The 16,886-nt window shown below is 35.7% G+C and overlaps 1 protein-coding gene across 1 annotated transcript in view; it reads right to left on the bottom strand.

Annotated features, from left to right (window-relative positions):
* DOCK1 (dedicator of cytokinesis 1) overlaps positions 1-16,886 on the bottom strand; it is a 530,692-nt gene that overhangs the window by 227,617 nt on the left and 286,189 nt on the right. The window contains exon 28 of the mRNA XM_026650862.1: positions 877-978. Within this exon, the coding sequence (XP_026506647.1) occupies positions 877-978 (102 nt within the window). The remainder of the gene's footprint in view (positions 1-876; positions 979-16,886) is intronic.

The following is a 16,886-nucleotide window of genomic DNA, read 5'->3' as shown; positions in this document are numbered from 1 at the left end:
TAGTCTCTAAGGTGCCACAAGTACTCCTGTTCTTTTTAGTGAATAAAGTCTGTTCTAAAATTAAAATACACCCAAAAACTGCTTAAAATGCTCTACCATGGGAACCCATTGTTCCTAAGTAACAGAATTTGTAATGTAACAGCAGATCAGATCTCAGCTTGTCTGCTGCTTGATGGATCTCAGCCAACAAGTTTGGTTGCTACTTTGCCTTATGCACTTGCCATATGGCAAGGATAGTTCCAGGTCATTAGAGTTATCTGCTTAGCAATAAATTCCTTTCTATTATGCTCTAATTATGTTGTATCATAGGTGGACTTAAAGAATGATTACAAAAATAATTGATGAGATTCAATCATTATTGCTGATTATTAAATGAGTGCATCTTTAAACTTAAAATGTTCTGGATAAAGCTTAAAAATGGCAGTTCTATAAATAACATTAAAGTCAAGGTAGAGAGAAAGTTGGGACATTTAGGGGATACAATTATTTATAAACAGAAGTGTAAAAAATTCACTCATTAAGGGAACATCCTTTCATAAAACAGATCTTTAGGAATACCATGGCAGTGTTGTCTCCTAAGATTTAATTTGTGTTACCCATCCTAAATCCAATATTTTAGAGGCATGTTCATCAAATTTCAACATTGCTTGAGAGATCAATTACTTCATCATTTGGTATAATAATAAGTTTCATATGCCATTTCTGGATTCAGAAGATGACGAAGTAATGATGCTTCATTGATCCCTTTTTTTAATATTAGGTCATATGAATCAAATACCTTTTTTTTCAAATCTGTAACTGCATTTATCAAATGCTAACAGAAACAGAAAGTAAGACAAATGCTACATAGGGTAAAGATGCCAATGTTAAACTTACCACAACATCTGACCTCATCTTTCCAAAAGTCTTGATTAAATGAGCATAATGATAGTCTTCCATTTGCCTTAAAATGGCTGTCATGCTTGCAACGAAGTTCCCCTATTAAAAAAATAAATAATAATAATAATGGTTTAACAGATGGAGCTAAACAGTACCCACTATCAAAACGTTGTGTCGCTAGGCTCCAACAATTCTTTTGTTATGTCAATAAAATGGACTAGTCAAAGTAAAACTTTATCATTAACATGTCATGAATAGAAAGAAATCCAAGGGTCCATACACAGTCTGCTGCTAGTGAATAGGCACTCAAACATACCTAATATACAAGTGCATGAAAATGTAAAATTTAAATTTATTTGTTTCATACTTGATCAGGCATTTCAGACCTGATTTTGGACTATATTTTGATACAAAAACTATTTGGAGATATAAACCTTTTCTGCATTACAGACTTTAAAATCTAACAAACACATTACCAATTCTAGTATCCACATTTGGGCAAGTCAGTATAGTATGTAATGAAGACATCTCTTTAAAAATCGTTTCAGTGGATATTGCAAGAATGACCAGATTTATGAAAAAACACTATACTATCATCAAAAATATCGACGGACACACCGTATCTCTAAACCCATGAAAAAGGTTTTGCAAGTGTTATATTTTTTAAATCCCAATATTTAAATTTTTATGCAGTGAAAAGTCATAACCCCAAACTACATTCTGCCAAGAAAAAGCCCGATTGGTACTAGCATATCTAGGGTATCATCAGTGATGGTTCTACTTGTTTAGTAAACTTATTCTAATATCCCCTCTTAAGAATGTGTTAAGTGGACTGCTCATGATCAAACAGAACACAAACCTTTGGAATTATTCTTAATAAATCAACAAATAAGTCTGATTTTTAGGAAATTCTCAAAATTCAAAGGAAAGTTAGAGAATAAATAGTAATGCTCTTTGATTTCTATACTCCCTTACACAACATTTCAAATTAATCTTTTTTTTCTACTTTGAAGATTATTCTATTTCATGCATAGTATGATATAAATTCAATGAGAGTGGTAACAGAACACACGAGAAAGTATTTTTTGATCAAACACTTTCTTTCTAAGCAGGATGTTGATAAATTCTTGCCATTTAAGGCCTTCAATACTTAGCACTTCAATCGTTTTGCTACATAAATCTCAAGTAACTGAGGTCAAATATCAGGCCATGGAAGAGGTTTGACTTGTGCATCTGTGTAATAATCTGTGTTAATCTACCACACACTCACCCTGTCCCCAAACTTCCTAACATATGCAACTGACAGATTCCTTGCATTGGGTTTCTGCATACCCTTTCTCCAGGGCAGCAGACCTGGTACTTGTTCTGCTGCTTAGCTAGCTTTCTTTGCCTTTTCCCTTACTAATTTTTCTATACTACACAAATATAGATTAGAAATATTAAGAGGTGCAAAAGGTGTGAATAAGAAAAGGGAGTGGCCAGCTGATTGGGTGTTTTGCTATGTCAAAGACCTTTATGGTTACCCTCTCTTATCCGTAGCAAGAGATGGGATATAAAATTATGCTAATAGGAAATTTACATAATAGGGGACCCTCTCATGGGAAACAGGAAAGGAAAATATTAATTGTCAAAAGAGACTGTATAATATGTACATAAAGACACAGAAAAAGGGTTTGCTACTTTAGAGGCCAAATTCAAATAATATTCAGTCCATCTCCCTTAAGGGTCAGATATAATAATCAATGTGGTGGTTCTGAGCCACAAAGGCCAGAGTTTGGGGGGGGGGGAGGGGAGGGGGACAAGTGTTTTGTTTTCTTAAACTGGCCAGTTAGGGCTAGATTCAAGATAACAGTAAGTCTTACCTCCCCCACAAATTCCTGGTTCATATAAATTCAGGAAAGGTGAAGAAGAGAAAGGGGATTAGATAGAAAATCTATCTCCTGTATTTGACCATTTAAATATCTAATCTTTTAAAACTCCACTCTTTTGGGCCTTAGTCCTTCAAACACTTATGTACATGATTAATTTTACTCATGTAATTAAAGTTAAGCATGTATATTATTTCTCTACTGAATCAGGACCTTAATGGTTAATTCATCAGTACACAGATGACTTTTTTTGTTTTTTTAAACATAGCATATTTTCTGTACCTGGTTAATAGCTTTGTTCACACAGTTATGCTAATCTCATTCTGTTTGTTTAGCAATTTAAATTATTATGAACAATGGCAACAACTGAGAGATGAATTTTGTACCAAGGGAACTGATAATGCTAACTTTGTATTTGAATGGAAGACTAACTTGGGAAAACGGTCAAACCTTATGGATTTAAATATGTACTTTTCAGATGCATAAACATTTAGAAATGAAGTTCGGCTTATATTAATTTATCTTTTATGTATATTTATTGCCCCTTCCCCATTAAATGGTTAATTATTGATTATTAATGTTTGCAAACATGAGCCCTCTCCTTCATATTCCAATACCTCTAGCTCTTGCCAAGAGATCATAATCCTCTTTTTGTAACAGCACAGTGTTTGTCTGTGGGAATTACTACGATCATGCTGATAAGCAAGAAAAGAAGATGAGTCATTGGAGACAAAGATAATTACATAAAAATATCTTATTAATTAGCATGGTAAGAGTTAGACAAGATATATGGAAGGTTAATACTTTATACTTAAATGTTGTGTTTCCATATGAACCATAAAATCTTTTCCTTTTTTTAAACTAATGTTATTAGATAAAGAAAAACACAGGAACAAACATACTACATATGAACCCAGCATAATGCAAAGTAAAAAATGAAATATATCAAAGAGTACACCCAGGTCAGCAATGATCCATAAGACTAGGGTATAGGCCTTTATCCAGCGAAGCACAATTTAAATAGTAATACAGATAAGTCCATGGAAATAAGTAAATGTCTCCTTAAAGTAACTCATCCACAGTATACACAAACACACAAATAAACAATATACCCAAAATGAAAAGAGCAAAAGTCCCACAAAATATTTTTAACACACAAAACCTCAAAGTCAAAAAGAGGAGATGGGATGCCTGGTAACTATGTTAGATGGGACTACATTTCCACTAGGAGAGGAACTAGGGTTGCCAACCCTCCAGGATTGTTATGGAGTCCCCAGGAATGAAAGATTAATCTTTAATCAAAGATTATGTCATGTGATGAAACCTCCAGGAATATATCCAACCAAAACTGGCAACCCTAAGAAGAACACAGAGTCCCTTAGCCATCTAAAAATCCGTTCATCCATAAAGAACTTGTAAAGGGCAAAAACTAGATGCTCATAAAATGAATACAAGTGACAGTAATCAAATCATCTGAATGACACTCGTTGTGTCATACCATCTGACTAGTGTGTGTTTCCATTATACCACTTCCTCCTGAATGCAGGGTCACAAAGAGACAGAGGAGTTCATCTTTATCCTAATTCTGAGGGAGTGGGAGTTTTGGGGGGAGGGCTGGAGGAGGAAAGGGGCCTTTGCACTATTTCATCTTAAGTCTGTTAACGCCATCTTAAAATAGATATAAAAAAGAAAACCATACAAAAGTTAAATACACTATAAAGCTTCATCCATTTCCATTTATTTTAAAACCCGAGGAGCATGTGTGTTCCACCTATATTTGACTATGCTGTTTTAATTTAAATGACCATCCCTATAAAATGCTTCAAACTGAAAAAACCTCATTAAACTTATTTTCTCTTTTCGTGTGTCTTTAGATTTAGTAATTTTAAGATTTCCTTCCATTTGCAGCCAGCACAGTGTGCTCTTAATTACAAAGCTGTCTAAAATTGTAATTTTATAACAGACACAAGGTGGGTGAGGTAATATCTTTTATTGAACCAAATTGTGTCTCTAATATCCTGGGACCACCATGGCTACAATACTACAAACATAATTTTTTAATAGTTAAGCTTATTTCATATGACCTATTAGCTATTTAGCAATAACTAGTAATATTAAACACTTGTCTTAAGTTGATTTTTTTTAATGTTTAGTTGTACTCAGAAAATACTATAATCTCATATAGCAGATCACTCCAGGCAATACAAAGCAAAAAATCTAATTTGCTAAAAAATCAATTTCAATTTTACTGTAGGAGTAATTGCAGACCTATATTTACGTAACAAGTACAGCAAAGGGCAATATATGGGACTTACTGTTGCCCTTTGCAATTATTAGCTATTCATTCAGTGTCAAGGTTTTCACTGCAAGCTCTTCACACACTTTCATATTTACAAAGCAGGAAAACAAATACTATAAATGAAATACTCACAAATGACTAATGTAATCACTCCATACAATATAAAAAAAGTGCACTTCATGTATTTTCGTATGTTTCTTAATATAACTAATTTCTTTCTAGCACAAAATCACCAGCCAGCAGAGCTGCTAACTTAATCCTTTTTTTCTTATCAATAAACCAGGTACACTGAGGCAAGAGAGAGTTTATGATTCCCAAAACAGTATTTTGTGATGTGCTGTGTCTGCAACCACATCCTAATATAAGCAAGAGTAATTCACTCTTAATAGGCTCTCAGTGGCAAAGGATCAATAACTCAGCCCATTAAAAAAAATACTGTTGACTTCTTTTGATAAAGTATTCTGTTATTACTTGGATTACATATTTTATTTGAGAGAGATTGTTGTCTTCTTTTTTTAGAATGCAATTCCAGTACCTAATTCATAACTTGTTAAAATTTCTACTTTTTTAAATGAAAAAAAAAAAAGGTGGAAATTGCATATGGACTTAATGAATCAACAGAATGAAGCAAATATTACATTTTCTTTAAGAATTCGATATTCAAACTATTGTTAAAAGTGTAAATTCCATTTTAATTTAAAAAACTCTTCCCTTCACCAATGTCACTAGAAGATTGAAAATGAAAGCCAATTTCCCAAGGGACACCAAGAGTTTTCTTTGCCTAGAGTACCAGGAAAAACATACAAAGTGGGAAACAAATAGGCCATTATGTGTAAACTGGTGTCTCACATGAAGTTTATCCATCAATCTGGAACAGCTACCAAATCAGCTACTAAACTGGGTTCCCCCCCCCCAAGAGAGAGAGAAGCAGGATATGCTTTTTTATTTTTTTCTTGTGCCAAGATACTCTGCTTTAAATAGCCTCTAGCCGTTCCCAGAAAAAACTCAAGCTGGAATCATTAAACTGTTTATCTACACTGAGAAAACCTATTTGAAAGAAATGGAACAGAATGGAGGGATGCTCCATTATTATTATTACTACTTGTATTACAGAAGCAACCAAAGGCCCTAATTAGGTTTTAAAAACACATCTGATTTTCTTCAGACTCTCCCAAAAATTTACCACTTGACTCAAACCACTATGATAAGTTTCTCTGTAAGTTATCATTTGGGCAGAAATCTATAAACAAATTAAAACATGAAACTAGAATTAAGGGGCCATATAAGTTTTAATTATAGTGTTACTATAATTATAGTGTTACTATGATAATATTTTCTAATTGATGCTTTTATTTACATCTGTGCAAAATGAGTGAAAAGTAGATATAAGCTGCTTCTAAATAATAAACCCATATATTAGAAAGCAATGACCCTGCTTTTCAAAAGTAAGTAGTGAAATTGTCTTTCTTAATTTTTGGCATCCAAGTTGAGATACCTGGAAGGGGATTGATTTGCAGGCACTGCAAATCCCCTTTAAAGTTCAGTGTTCAAGTATCACATTCAGCGCCCAATAATCACTAGCCACTTTTGAAAACCTGGCCAGTATGTAAACCTGAATTAAAGGACAATTTGTCTATTCAATGTAATGCTGATAAATAAGTTTACACATCATTTTACTTAAGCAAACAAAGTGGCAATCTAATATGGTATAAATCAGAGGATTTCCAGCATTTTGCATTCTGTGGACTACTTTCTAAGAGAAACAATCTTTCATCTTCCCGCCTGCAACCCTTCTCCTGCTTGGCCTCAAAGTGCTTCATTTTGCATATTCCCAGGAAGAGGTCCAGTAACCACTGTTTGAGAACCACTGGTGCAAAGTATGTGCTAAAACACATACAAAGAAATAGCATGCTGTTTTTTGTAAGACAAATAATGCCATTTTTTTGGTTAGCATGCACTATTCTGACTAATCTAATAAATGCATATATGGTATATATCACTAACTCATGGTAAAAATACATAAGCGTGGATTTCAAGTAATAACAGATTCCTGTAATCATCAATCAAAATATGTTGCAAAGGTTAAGACAAAACTGCAAAATATGCCAAAAAGCAGGCACTGAAATCAATCTGCATGCACGTAATTCAGGTCCCTAGAAGCATAAAAACTCATTTCTGCTAACAGGCTTTTCATAGCATTTGAGAGACCATTATGCTCAAGTACTCTCCACTGGTCAGTGCGCAGTAGATTAGAATCAATGCTATTATTTTGTCACATCAGTGTCTGTGCAGCATTTAAAATGTTTTTGACAGAACTTCCCTCAGCTTCTAGTAGCAAGACATCAATCTATATTACAATGTAACGGGGGATTGAGGTAAAATACATATATGCTCTCAGTATTAAAACATAGATAGCTCTTGCCAAAATATGAAATCTGAGAGTAAATTCAATAGCATCGTCAAAGAAAAAGTATTTAAGGGAAATAGCAGCAGAATTTAAACAAGAACAAAATGTTAATATTTGTCATCTTTTTACTTGTTATATGCTGCTCTCCTATTCTTAGGGCCCAATCCTGCCATCCTGAATAAAAACAAATAGAACCAATACAACATTTGAGTTTCTCTCTATGAAATAAAGGTAGCAGCATTTATAAGAATTTAAATGACAAATGTTTGCTTGTTCTGTGGCTGCAGACATAATTATGAGAACACTTCTTCCCCTCACGTGATTGCCCATCCAGATCCAATAATGCTAAGTGTTCCAAAATTCTTTAAATTCACGTATCATTCTCCTTTACGATTTCCCTGGACAATATATGCTTTCTTTCTTTTGTATATTAACCTGAAACGGATGTCTCACCACCAGTTCTAAGGTAACAACCCTGTCTGCCTCAATTAGAAAAAGCATATGAAGCAGTCAGGTTTCTGAAGACTGGTGGGGAAGGGATTTATAGAGGAGTAATTCATTGATTCAGTGATGTATACACTCCATTTTGCAAAGATGACTCTCAAATCAACATTTGGTCTGTGAGTGCTGGATCTCTGAGCTAGTAGAAATATGTTTAGAAAGAAAGCTCCTTATGTATCCTGGACTTCACACATCTAGACCTATCCTCTGACCAGTAGACAATATTGCAGTATTTTATGTTTTGTGAAACAAAGTCAGCTGATTTTTTAAAAAGACAAATATATCATCTAACAATAAATATATCATCTGATATACAACAAATATATCATCTTATATAACAATAAATTAAATATATTTTCATTTCCATACGTTGTGCTGTAGAAGAACGAGACTATATTTTTGGTGTTGATGTCTGTCTATGTAGACTATAGTGACATTTATATCCTAGAAGCACATTTAAACAAATGTTAAATTAAGTGTTTTGTTCAAAGTTAAAATGGAAGGTATACTTCCAAACTGGACCTTTGTGGGAACTATTCACTGTGGCTCTTAGGGTACGTCTTCACTACCCGTCGGATCGGCGGGTAGTAATCGATCTATCGGGGATCGATTTATCGCATCTCATCTAAACGCGATAAATCGATCCCCGAATGCGCTCCCTGTCGACTCCGGAACTCCGCCAGGGCGAGAGGCGGAAGCGGAGTCGACGGAGGAGCCGCGGCCGTCGATCCCGCGCCGTGAGGACGCGAGGTAAGTCAATCTAAGATACGTCGACTTCAGCTACACTATTCTCGTAGCTGAAGTTGCGTATCTTAGATCGATTCCCCCCTCCCCCCCAGTGTAGACCAGCCCTTAAATCAGGCAGACCAGCAGTGCCACTCTGGGAATATCTCCCAAACTGAATAAAAGAATAAAAAAGGATCATAATAACCAGCATTTATGGTAAATTGAAGCATCACTAGTAACAAGAGAACGTACATGGATCCAAACCAAAGAAAATGGTTGCAAAGACATATCACATATATGTTTCTCAGTTTCCTCATCTGTATTGTATGTATAGTGATACTTACCCTCTTTTGTAGAATGTTTTGAGATCCACAAACAAAAAGTGCTGTACAGGAGTAAAGTGCTATTATTAGGAAAAAAATAGAATCCATAATTGGGAAAGATTTTAATTATCCATGTGTGTTCTCTTTTAAGGTGTGTCTGGGCCAGCATGTTTTCAAACTAGTCTGCATGAAAACATGGCATTGTTATGAACTATTTATTAGAACTGCTATAATTATGTTCTGTCTTAATGTTATTCACAGAGTCATAGTTTATAAGGCCAGAAGACATCATTGTGGTCGTCTAGTCTGACCTTCCATATAGCACAGATCATTGGACTTCCCTTAATTCCTGTTTGAACTACAGCATATCTTTAAAAATAAATTACATCCCTGATTTAAAAATTGCCAGTGACAGAGAGTCCACCACAAACCTTGGTAAATTGTTCCAATGGTTAATTACTGTCACTGTTAAAAATTTGCCCCCTTATTTCTAGCCTGAATGGGTATGCCTACACTGCAGCTGAGAGTGCGCCTCCCAACTTGTTAGACAGACACACAATAGCTCAGCTCAAGCTAGCATGCAAAACTAGTTTGGACACAGACATAGGCAGTGGCTTGGGCTAGCCACCCGACCCCGAGTCCGTACTCTGGAGGCTAGCCGGAGTCACTGCGTGTGACACATCATTCACACTGCTATTTATAGCACAAATCTGTCTACTCAAGCTGGGAGACACTCTCCCAGCTGCAGTGTAGCCATACCCAATTTGTCCAGCTTCAGCTTCCAGCTATTAGATCTCGATATACCTTTGTCTGCAAGATTGAAGAGCTCATAATTAAAGTTTTGTTCCCCATATACGTTCTTATAGACTGATCTAGTCAACCCTTACTCTGCTCTTGGTTAAACTAAACAGATTGAGCATGTTTTCCAATCCTTTTAAATCATTCTCAAAGCTCTTCTCTGAACCTCTCCAATTTATCAACATCCTTCTTGAATTGTGGACCCCAGAATGGGAACACAGTATTTCTATATTGGTCACACCACTGCCAAATACAGAGGGAGTATAACCTTCTTACTCCTACTCAAATTTCCCCTATTTATACATTCAATGGTTGCATTAGCCCTTTTGGCCAAAGCTTCACACTGGAAGCTCAAGTTCAGCTGATTATCCACCACAACCCCCCAAGTTGTTTTCAGAGCCATTGCTTCCCAGGATAGAGTTCCCCCATCCAGTAAATATAGTCTACCTTCTTTGTTCCTAAATGTATGTCTTTACATTTGACCTTAGTAAAATGCTTGCTGTTTGCTAAAGCCCAGTTTGCCAAGTAATCCAGATCGCTTTGTAGCTGTATCACTGACCTGTCCTCTTTATTGTTGACACAGAAATTGGGAGACTGGTAATCTGCAAACTTTATCAGTAATAATGTTATATATTCATTGATGAAAATGTGAAATAGCACAGGGCCAAGAACCAATACTTCTGAGACTCCAGTAGAAATAAAGTGGCTCTCTCTAGGATTCCCATTTACAATTACATTTTGAGACCAATTAGTTAGGCAGCTTTTAATCCTGTGTGTGTGTGTGTGTGTGTAATATTAATTTTGTATTGTTCTAGTTTATTAATCATGTCATGTGGTACCCAGCCAAATGCCTTAAAGAAGTCTATTACATCAACACTATTACATTTATCCACCAAACTTGTAATCTCATAAAAAAAAAATACAAGTTAGTTCGACAGGATCTATTTTTTATAAATGTATGTTGATGGGTTTTACCTCCTTTAATTTTTTTATTAAATCGAGGACTGTAACAGCTGTTCCACTATTTTGCCAGAGATCAACGTCAAAGGTGTTTAATGTAATTCTTGTTAAAATACGTTCCTAACCAACTTTATTTCTAGCAAACCCAGAGTAAAGCTTCATTAATTTGTTATGGCCTCATAACAAATGTTCTGTTCATGGATGAACCATCTGAGTGTTAGCTGCCCATACAGCTTGAGCAGTTGCAACACCTACATTGCTTGATTCCATGGTTTGTGATGCAGCTGTCACAATTACGTTTATGTGCATGAGATTAGGCATATCCAAGACATGAAAGAGGGCTGCTTATAGTATTTTAGGGTCATCATGATGTCAGAATAGTGTTCAATTTCTGTATATTGTTATTAGTTGAAAGAACTGTTTTACAAAAGTAACGTACAATGGTAAAAAAGTACTCAGGTGTTTTAATTGCTAATGTACTGATAATCTGAATAAAAGCACGTAGCCTACCAAAAGAAACTGCAGCTTCTACTGCATTTCACAGTAGAAGACTTATCATTCAGAGGTCATTTCTGCTGGCAAGAACCAAAATCTATGACCACTTTCCACCTCATTTCCCTGACAGTCTGCTCCCATTTAGTCTGTCTGGGGAAAGAAAAACTGACAGATTCCAACCCCTCCCCAACAAATCAGATGAAGGTAAGGATACTCAACCAGCTCCACTCTCATCTGCCTACTGCTGTACAAGATCTGTGACTGGCTCTGATGTCTCCCCTTTGCCCACTGAGATCACATTTCCAGTACAAGCTTCAGGCACACTTCTGCCTTCTTGAACTGCAAGCAACAAACTTTATTTTCCCTTCTAAGAGACTGAGAATTATTTTGAACTGACATATGTCTCTGATTTGAGTATAACATGAATATTTTTCTATCTTGCTTCAACAGTTTACTACTAACCCTGCATCTTGATGTAAGTATATTTAGTGAACATTCTACTGGTTGCAGAAACTAAAAAATACACATTTACTGCTTTAACTCAGTTGAAGTAATGCTGACCATAAAGCATGGAACTTCTAGGGCCAGACAAACTTTGAAGTGTCACATTAGGAAAATAAGCAGTGAGTGCTAGGGAAGTGCACTGTTAGTCATGTGAAAGACAACATCTTTTTTAAAATCTATCATCAGAGATATGATACCTGACAATATCTGAGAGAAAAAGCAGTTTATGATTCTTACATAAACTGATAAATTATTCTCATTTTAATGACCTGGCTGATTATTTATTTATAAGTGTGTTGAGAAATGGATAGGTGCGTGATGTAAATAGAAAGAATAAAATTACAAAGCATGTGTCTTCAGAACCACTCTACACAGACAAGAGGAGTGTGAACTATGCAAAGCATGTGAGAAACAAATACAGTGAGTCAGACCTTCCATTGCTGCAAATCAGGATAGCTCTACTGAAGCACATTTACACCACTGAGATTCGGGCCCATTATATATAACTTACAGATTGAATCAATATTTATTTTTAAATCAAATATAACACATTCAAGTTAAAAGCTGATTAGTATTTATACTGGTATGAATGCATTATAAAGGAGCAGTAAACAATACAACTGGTCCATTTACTGATTCTTTTACAGACACATCCCACTTTGCCCAGGTGGACATAGAAAATTCTAAATGCAGAGGAACCTCTGGTTCTGTACTGGGCGGGGACGGCAGTCCACAGAAGGCCATCCCCATAGAATGGCGGTGGTGTTGTGAGGGGAGGCTATTGAGAGGCCAGGAGATCAGCCATTATACAGATCTAGAAGCCTGAAACACCTGCCTTGGAAAGTCAATGTGCAGCGGCTCCAGCTGCTGCTGCAGCCTCATTGGTTATAGTACTGAGAGCACAATAATTTCACTTCTGTTCCATGCCCAGCTGCTGAAACAGAATAAAGAATTCCTTTCCCCAAACCCTTTTTATAAGTCCATTAACCTGCTTTTTGTTTATGGGATGAATAGCAGCTGTGTTGCACCATTTGACCCTTATGAATTGCACAATACAGCACCCATCTTAAATTATATTACAAAACTGAGTCCCAGTAGTGACTTGAACCATATTAAACAGCAGGCACCATAGTTACATAACTACATAGGCCAATTTTTTTTTAAATAAATGAGTGCATAAACTCAGGGTCCTAAATGTACATTTATGCACCTAAATACATGGCCTAATTTTCATATCTAGAGTGGTGGAAAATGGAAAAACAATTTTGTGGGGGGAAAATGAAATTTCAAAGTTGTTTCCTTTTCACAGGGATCAAAATGGAATAATTTAACAAATTTTTTGTGATATTTTAGTTGAACTTTTTGATGAAATCACTACTTATATTTTTCATTTACCAAAAACCACTGCTCTCAATGAAATCCAGGTTTTTGAAGAATAAAATGTTTGCTAATAGTTTCAAAAATGATTTTGCTGAAAATGTCCATAAAGTTTAAACAACAAATGTTGAGGAAATTTTTGATGTCAACATTTTTTCATGAACAGTTTCATTGTTGCAAAAAGCCTATTACAACAAAAACTTTTCCTATGAAAAATTCCAACCAGTGCTGAGCAGCTTGCTGTTCCTATTGAAATTACAGTCCTCAGCACCTTTGACAATCAGGCCATTTATTTAGGTAAGTAAATATGGAACATAGGGCCTAACTTGAGGTACTCATTTTTAAAAAATCTTGCAGGAAGTATTTACTACTTAATGGGCAACCCAGAGAACAGCCCTGACAAAGCCTACTGTTGGAACTTCATGGTTTGTTGTTGTTTTTACACAATCTAATTAATTATCTAATCACACTAATATCACATACATATTGGTGAATAAGGCGGTAACAAACATGGGGAAACTTTTCAAATTTTTGTTAAAGGAACAAAATAGAAAATCTGATTACTGCCATGAAATTTTGCATGCATGTAAACCTTGATATGAACTATGAACTCCATCAAACTGGGATGAACTCCAACGTCCTTTTATTCAGTATTTAGGATTATTATAAAATGGTTGAAATACAAGGCCTTCACACCACTCAAGTCTCACATCAGGACATGCAGTGAGATATGGTCAGAGTGGCAGAACAGCAGGTACCATTTGCTTCCAACAAGTCACCTATAGCAGGAGGAGCAACCTTTGATTATAGCTTGATCATACATTCTCATAGGAGAACCACACACACAGAATAGCTTTCATCGCAGGAAAACAGAGGTATCTAAAACAACTACTACCTACTGTTTATGCTTTCACTCAGAAACAGAAAAAATTCTTTGAGATCTTCATAAAATTGTATTGCTACACATCCATTAAAAAGTACTGTATATTGTAGTCTCTTACAGTTAAACTAGAATCCAATCCCGTGCTTGATCCAAGGCCATTGATGTCAATGAGTGTCTTTTGACTGATTTTAATGACTGTGATTCAGGCCCTGAGATCAGCAGTTAAATCTGAAATGTATTATGAAAAAACCAAAGTACTGTATGTAAGCGACTTGTTAAAATTCTGACCACATTGCCTTTATTTCTACCATTATATTCACCAGATCAAAGAGCAGCTACTTCAACCTGCCACCAATTGCATTTAACAATTTTACTTTGTTGTTTGGAAAATGAAAGTAAATATACACTAGAAACTACTAAGAAGAAGACTGCAAATAATTAAAATCAAACCCATTAAAGTGAGTTTCAAACTTTTTAACCGAAATTCACATAAATCCTTGAAAATAGAGGGCAGACAAACAAAGCTGCCACTAATTTTATTACAGGATTGAAAACAAGGAACTATAAAAAAAGATTATTTCACAGACTACAAAATGTACATATAAAAATGAATGAGTTATACATAAAAAAATAGTGTTAGGTATAGTGTTAGGTACTGTAGCCAGATGCGCCCTCCCCCCCCATTTGCTCTTTCAAGTGCAGTCTGTACAGTTTCTTTTTCAAGTGCAGTCTGCAAAGTTTCCTGTTATGCTGTTACAAAGCCACAAGCAGCGGAAGCTCCCCAATGATGTTAGATGCTTGCTTAAAGCTGCATTTCTCTATATTACCAATTGTATTCATGCTTATGAATACGTAATCAATTAATGCAAGGAATAAGTGAGAGAGTGAGAGTGACAGCCAATGGCAAAATAAAGAAGCAAATATCGCCTTTTATGGAACCATGGTATTATCTTGGTGAAGGTATAAATCTTGAGACTGGTGGCCAGGTGGGTTACCAACAAGGAAATGTAACAGCACACTAAACTCGGGACCGGACCGGAAGCAGTAGAGCCCTCCTGCGGATCCGAAGGGACTTCAGGGACTCTTGTCGCCTTGCAGCCGATCTCTGGGCAGCTGTCGGCTGGCCAGCCTCAGCCACCTGCAAAATCGAAACCAACATCCGCGCCTGCAGCCTGCCAGCATGAATTTGTTGTGTGTGTGAGTATAATTGCGCAAATAAGGGATGCCAATAAATCAGCCCTCAGTGCTGCTCTAGTTCGACCTTTGTTTGTGGTTATTTCTTGGTTGGTTCCAAGAACGGGTAACAGGTACTTTAAAAGACAGAGCATTTTTACAAGCAATGTCCTCTGGGGATGCTAGTGCTTTCCTTATGATGATGATCTTTATTTTTTTTTGCTTTAAATACAGATTTAAAATAGTAATGACACAGTTATGTGGTCTGGCAGTGAAAAATGTTTTCAGAGTTGGGGTGGGTAAAAGATATTGACTACAGTAAAAGTGATAGGATATTCACAATTCTTGTCATTTCATTAGTAAGTCCTAGTCCTCTAAAATATAAAATATGATTATCAACATGGGTTGGCACATTCCACTCTTGTAAAACTTAAGATATGTAACACTACAGCACCGCACCATGTAGTTTAACAGCATGGACTTTTGTGGTACAAATTACAAATGACACCAAAAAAAGTAATGAATGTTGATATGAAAACTGTTTTCCTGATGGCACATCCATTAAACTAAAGTGGCCTGTTTGCCAAATATAATAGTTATAATAGCGTTTTCTCATAAAACAACAGCATCTGTATAATATTTAAAATAATTTTGTTTGTATCTTATAAAATATAGAATAGTTCCATTATAGTAATTTTCCTCACAGAAAGCTGAACAATCCTATTTGAGATGACAATATATCTTTTCCCAAATAGCTACAGTTCATCATTTTGGACCTAATTCTGCAAGGCTCTGAGTGCTCCCAGAGTGGTGCTTAGTGCTCCCAGCTTAGAGTGGAACACCCTCAGCAAGTGTTCAGCAGCTTGCAGACTCTGAACTTTTCAATGTAATGAAAAACAGTAATAGATAATTAAAAAACAATTGCTAAAAAATCCACAGATTAAATTTGATTCCAAACCATTTCACTTTTTGCTATCATTTACAAGAAACGGATGGCTTTTGCTTTCTAATATGTACAAATGAAAATGTTCTGCATATTGTCAAGTAAAAATTAATCAACTGCACAAAAATTTCAGATTGAGAAATGTTTGTGGTTTTACTACAAGGCAGGACCAAAAAGGCCTCTGCCAAAAGCTGGGAATAGGAGACAGGGGATGGATCACTTGATGATTACCTGTTCTGTTCATTCCCTCTGGAGCACCTGGCATTGGCCACTGTACAGAAGATAGGATACTGGGCTAGATTGACCTTTGGTCTGAGCCAGTATGGCCATTCTTATGTTATGTTCTTATGAGAAGAGACCTGTTTTCAGTCAGAAATTATCTTAACTTTTGATTGAAAACAGAAAAAAGGCCAAACAGAAGAAAGAGGAGGTTGATAATGATGAATATAAATCAGAAGCTCAGAATTACAGAAATTTGATGAGGGAGGCAAAAGCACACAAGGAGAAATCCTATTGTCCCTGACTCTGGTGGCTATAAGAATTTTTTAAGTATATGAGGAACAAAAAGAATCTTGACAATATTATTGGTTCATTACTAGATATAAATGGTAGAATTGTCAATAACAATGCAGAAAAGACAGAAACGTCAAATACATATTTCTGTTCCATATTTGGGGAAAAAACAGATGGTTGTCATGTCATATGAACAGGGCCGGCTCTAACTTTTTTGCCGCCCCAAACAAAAAAAAA

This window comes from Terrapene carolina, unplaced genomic scaffold (genome assembly GCF_002925995.2).
Source record: "Terrapene carolina triunguis isolate 2854851 unplaced genomic scaffold, T_m_triunguis-2.0 Scaffold95, whole genome shotgun sequence".
Taxonomy (NCBI): Eukaryota; Metazoa; Chordata; order Testudines; family Emydidae; genus Terrapene; species Terrapene triunguis.
Note: the sequence above shows the minus strand (reverse complement) of the source record. Positions and strands in the feature narration are given on the sequence as shown.